This window comes from Phocoena sinus, chromosome 5, assembly GCF_008692025.1.
Source record: "Phocoena sinus isolate mPhoSin1 chromosome 5, mPhoSin1.pri, whole genome shotgun sequence".
In the NCBI taxonomy this organism is placed as follows: domain Eukaryota; kingdom Metazoa; phylum Chordata; class Mammalia; order Artiodactyla; family Phocoenidae; genus Phocoena; species Phocoena sinus.
In genome coordinates, this window is record NC_045767.1 from 86754585 (window position 1) to 86760248 (window position 5664).

The following is a 5664-nucleotide window of genomic DNA, read 5'->3' on the forward strand; positions in this document are numbered from 1 at the left end:
ACAAAATAGTAATTAACAATGATCTTCTTTACTTGTTAACTCACAAGGAAACACCTTCAAAACTGCATTTTGTTAAAGTTTCTGTACTAAAATGTAGAAAAACTGAACTACACAAATATTGAAAAGTTAAAAATTCCTTTATTTTTTATTCCTGGTACCACTACCACAATTTACAGGGCAATATACCTGATGTAATGAAAAGAAAAAGAAAAAGACAAAGCTATAACAGATAAAATACCTCAGGAATGTACATCTAATTGACACTACATTGCATTAATCAATAGTTGTACTTTTTGCAAACTGTGGCTATGACAGTCCTGAAGAAGAAGGGTTTCCTATTTAAGCTGCAGTATCTTTTCTGACTATGGATCATCGTTCCTTCTGTGGCAGATTTTTACAGTTCCTATAATGCATTTGGGACGACTGTCTCAAAGTAACCTGCAGCTTTCCTGACAACTCCTCACTCTCTCTCCTGCTAAGAACTGTAGCCCTTTTCTTCTGAGTTTTTAGAACCTTCTGCTACCACATCCACCACTTCCACCACCAGATCCATAACCACCACCATAGGGACTTGCCGAGCTTCTTCCACCAAAACTGCCTCCCTTCATGGGTCCGTAATTTGATTGCTGTTGTCCACTATAATTTCCAAAATCATTATAGCTCCTACCACCACCACAGTTACCTCCAAAATTTCCTCCTTCATTGTAACCATCATATCCTCCACCACCGCCACCATATCCACCACCTTCGTTTCCATATCCTGGTCCACCACCACCATAGCCTCCTCTACTACTATAACCAGGACCACCACCATAGTTACCACCATCACCTCCAAATCCATTATATCTGCCATCACCTCCTCCATAACTACCTCTGCTGCCACCACCTCCATGACCATAGCTTCCTCTTCCACCAAAGTTTCCACCACGGCCAAAGTTACCTCCACCACCTCCAAAGTTTCCTCCACGACCCATAGGTTGCCAGAAACACCTCCACGACCTCTTTGTGATGCAGCAGATTGCATTTCTTGTTTAGAAATGGCCTTTTTCACTTCACAATTATGCCCATTTATAGTGTGGTATTTCTGAATAACAATTTTATCAACTGTATCATGATCATCAAAAGTTACAAAAGCAAATCCTCTCTTTTTTCCACTCTGCCTGTCTTCCATAACTATGGTTTCAATCTTGCCATACTTTTCAAAGTAGTCTCTCAAATTATATTCTTCTGTATCTTCTTTAATACCACCAACAAAAATTTTCTTCACTGTTAGATGGGCACCAGGCTTTATAGAATCATCTCTAGAAACAGCTCTCTTTGGTTCCACTACATGCTCATCAACCTTGTGTGGTTGAGCACACATTGCTGCATCCACCTCTTCAACACAAGCATAAGTAACAAAACCAAAGCCCCTGGAACGTTTTGTTTGGGGGTCTCTCATCACCACACAATCTGTAAGTGTGCCCCATTTCTCAAAATATTCTCTTAAGCTATCATCTGTAGTTTCAAAGCTCAGACCACCAATAAACAGTTTTCTCAACTGTTCTGGTTCCTTTGGATCATGGCCCTCCTCCCCCCAGTGGTGGCAGTGACAGCCAGAGTCGGCCTGGGGGCGGCCGGGTGGCGGTTTTACCTCCATTTTGAGACCAGACTCGCCTCTTCCAACTCCGAAAGTGCTAATTTCATTCTTTTACATGTAACTGTCCAGTTTTCCCGGTACCACTTATAAGATATAATGTGTTTTGGATTCAAAGAATCAATATTGTCAAAATGACTATATTACCCAAGGCAATCTACAGATTCAACACAATCCCTATCAAATTACCAATGAACTAGAACAAAAATTTTTTTTTAATTTGTATGGGAACACAAAAGATCCCAAATAGCCAAAGCAATCTTGAGAAAGAAAAACAGAGCCAGAAGAATCAGCTCCCGGACTTCAGACTATACTACAAAGCTACAGTAATCAAAACACTATGGTACTGGCACAGAAACAGAAATATGGTTCAATGGAATAGAATAGAAAGCCCAGAAATAAACCCACACACCTATGGTCAATTAATCTACAATAAAGGAGGTCAAATTATATAATGGAGAACATTTCTTATTTTCTTTGCTTTCCTGAATATATATGTCTTGCTACCCCCTTGAAGTTAGGTATGACCATCTACCTTTCATGGCCCAATGAAATGTGAGTGGAAGGGACATTGCATCACTTTGGAGAAGTATTTAAAAGCCAGTATGTGAATTTCTATGCTATTTTCATTTACTTGTGGAAAACTTACCTTGCTATGCAGGTGACATAATATGAAACATGCAGGAATACTGAGCCAACCATAAAGGAAAGCTGTCCTAGAGAGTCTCTCCACCCTACAGTGACGTTTATGTAATAAAAATTTGTTATGTAAACCCCTGGGAACTAGATGCTGTTTATTTCAGCAGCATATGCTAGCCTATTCTGACTAATATACTCCTGAATAGTAACATCTCTTACTGAGTGCTCTCATGAGTAGCATGTTTATTTATTCATTCATATATGCCTCAGAATCTGGATCCCAGGTCTATCTTCTTCTCTCCTGTCATTAATAGGTCATTAATCATTTAAGGAGCATGACATTTGGTGATACAACCACTTGAACTTCATCTTCTCTTACAGGGCCTACAATCAACCTGAATGCTTTTCATGTTCATTTGTATGATCAGTTCACCAACCTATCAAATCAGTTATTTCACTATCTCACTTCAGTGACCTCAACATCACTTCACCCCACATTTCATAAACATACATGCATATTTTCATCACCTGACTCAGTTTCTCCTCTGAAATAATGGATTCATTCATCTCACTTTCTGAAAACAGCCTCCTATCCTCCAAGCTGATTCATTTAATCATGCCCTGCTATACCAACCTCATCAGGATGCCGAGGATACAGACCTTCTTATTTTAATCTATTTTTATCCTAATTACTATTGATCCCATTGTTTTGATCCTTAGTAATCCTAATCCTAATGATTTTGCCCCTTTGGTCATTATTCTCAGTCCTTTCTTCATTTTCCTATCCTTTCCTACATCAAACAGAACCTTACTTTGAATAATCAGAAATGTCTGCCTTCTCTGCCTCTTTACCTTATAAGTACCTACAACTAGTTAGACTGATCCAACTATAAATTTGTGCTCACCAAGACCAACTGGATCCTCCTATACTCCCTGGAAATACTAAGAGTTCTTCTCAATTCTCTCTCTCATTTTCACAAAAGTCCCCCTCTGTCCCGAAATCTCAACTTGAGTCATTCATGGTTTTTCATCATAAAAATGATAAGAGGGGAACCCCTTTGAATTCCCAACTTTAAGACCTACAGGGCTTCCCTGGTGGCGCAGTGGTTGAGAGTCCGCCTGCCGATGCAGGGGACACGGGTTCGTGCCCCGGTCCGGGAAGATCCCACATGCCGTGGAGCGGCTGGGCCCATGAGCCATGGCCGCTGAGCCTGTGTGTCCGGAGCCTGTGCTCCGCAACAGGAGAGGCCACAACAGTGAGAGGCCCACGTACCACAAAAAAAAAATAAAATAAAGACCTACAAAGCTACGTGCATTAATAATCATCCTTTTTGGGGAGGACATTCAAGATGGCAGAGGAGTAAGACATGGAGATCACCTTTCTCCCCACAAATACATCAAAAATACATCTGCATGTGGAACAACTCCTATAGAATACCTACTGAACGCTGGAAGAAGATCTCAGACTTCCCAAAAGGCAAGAAACTCCCCATGTACCTGGGTAGGGCAAAAGAAGAAACAGAGACAAAAGAATAGGGACGGGACCCGCACCACTGGGAGAGAGCTGTGAAGGAGGAAATGTTTCCACACACTAGGAAGCGCCTTCACTGGTGGAGATGGGGGGTGGGGAGGGGGAAGCATCGAAGCCATGAAGGAGAGCGCAGCAGCGGGGTTGCAGAGGGCAAAGTGGAGAGATTCCTGCACAGAGGATTGGTGCCGACCAGCACTCACCAGCCTGAGAGACTTGTCTGCGCACCCGCCGAGGCAGGTGGGGGATGGGAGCTGAGGCTCGGGCTTCGGAGCTCAGATCCCAGGGAGAGGATTGGGGTTGGCTGCATGAACACAGCCTGAAGGGGGCAAGTGTGCCACAGCTAGCCAGGAGGGAGTCCAGGAAAAAGTCTGGAACTGCCAAAGAGGCAAGAGGTCATTGTTTCGGGGTGCACAAGGAGAGGGGATTCAGAGCACGGCCTAAACAAACTCCAGAGACGGGTGTGAGCCACAGCTATCAGCATGGACACCAGAGACAGGCATGAAACATTAAGGCTGCTGCTGCAGCCACCAAGAAGCATGTGTGCAAGCACAGGTCACTATCCACACCTCCCCTCCTGGGAGCCTGTGCAGCCTGCCACTGCCAGGGTCCTGTGATCCAGGGGCAACTTCCCCAGGAGAACACAGGGCATGCCTCAGATTGTTGCAACATCACGCTGCCCTCTACCACTGCACGCTCGCCCCCATACCGTACCCCTCCCTTCCCCTGGCCTGAGGGAGCCAGAGCACCCTAATCAGCGGCTACTTTAACCCCATCCTGTCTGGGCGAAGAACAGATGCCCTCAGATGACCTACATGCAGAGGCGGGGCGAAATCCAAAGCTGAGCCCCAGGAGCTGTGCGAACAAGGAAGAGAAAGGGAAATCTCTCCCAGCAGCCTCAGGAGCAGCGGATTTAATCTCCATAATCAACTTGATGTACCCTGCATCTGTGGAATACCTGAATAGAGAATGAATCATCCCAAAATTGAGGCAGTGGACCTTGGGAGCAACTGTAGACATGGGATATGCTTTCTGGTTTTATGTTTATCTTACTTTAGCATTTAGAGCTTATTATCATGCATAGATTGGTTTATTGATTTAGTTGTTCTCTTCCTTTCATATATATATACATATATATTTTTGTTCCTTTCTCTCATTTTCTGAGTGTGTATGTGTATGCTTCTTTGTGTGATTTTGTCTGTATAGCTTTGCTTTTACCATTTGTCCCAGGGTTCTGTCTGTCCTTTTGTTTTTTGTATAGTTTTTACCACTTGTTATCATTGGTAGATTTGTTTATTGGTTTGGTTGCTCTCTTCTTTCTTTCTTTTTTTTAAATTAATTTTTAATTTTTTAAAGTTTTTATTTTAATAACTTTATTTACATTATTTTATTTTATTTTTATTTCTTTTTTTTTTTCTCACTTTTCTTCCTAGCTGTGTGGCTTACAGTGTTTTGCTGCTCCAGCCCTGAGCCTGAGCTCAGGTGTCAGGCCTGATCCTCTTAGGTGGGAGAGCCGAATTCAGGACATTGGACAACCAGAGACCTCCTGGCTCCATGTAACAGCAAACAGCAAAAGCTCTCCCAGAGATCTCCATCTCAATGTTAAGACCCAGCTCCACTCAACGACCAACAAACTACAGTGCTGGACACCCCATACCAAACAACCAGCAAGACAAGAACACAACCCCACCCATTAACAGAGAGGCTGCCTAAAATCATAATAAGTTCACAGACACCCCAAAATACAACACCAGACACGGTCCTGCCCACCAGAAAGAAAAGATCCAGCCTCATCCACCAGAACACAGGCACTAGTCCCCTCCACCAGGAAGCATACACAAGCCACTGAACCAACCTAACC

At 43.3% G+C, this 5664-nt stretch overlaps 1 protein-coding gene across 1 annotated transcript; it reads right to left on the bottom strand.

Moving 5' to 3' along the window:
• Positions 1–337: 337 nt before the first annotated feature.
• LOC116754384 (heterogeneous nuclear ribonucleoprotein A3-like) lies at positions 338–1650 on the bottom strand. Its single transcript, XM_032632964.1, is given in 2 exon segments — positions 338–976; positions 979–1650. Coding segments are annotated over 2 exon segments (1131 nt in total). The 5' UTR covers positions 1640–1650; the 3' UTR covers positions 338–506.
• Between the last annotated feature and the right edge of the window lie 4014 nt (positions 1651–5664).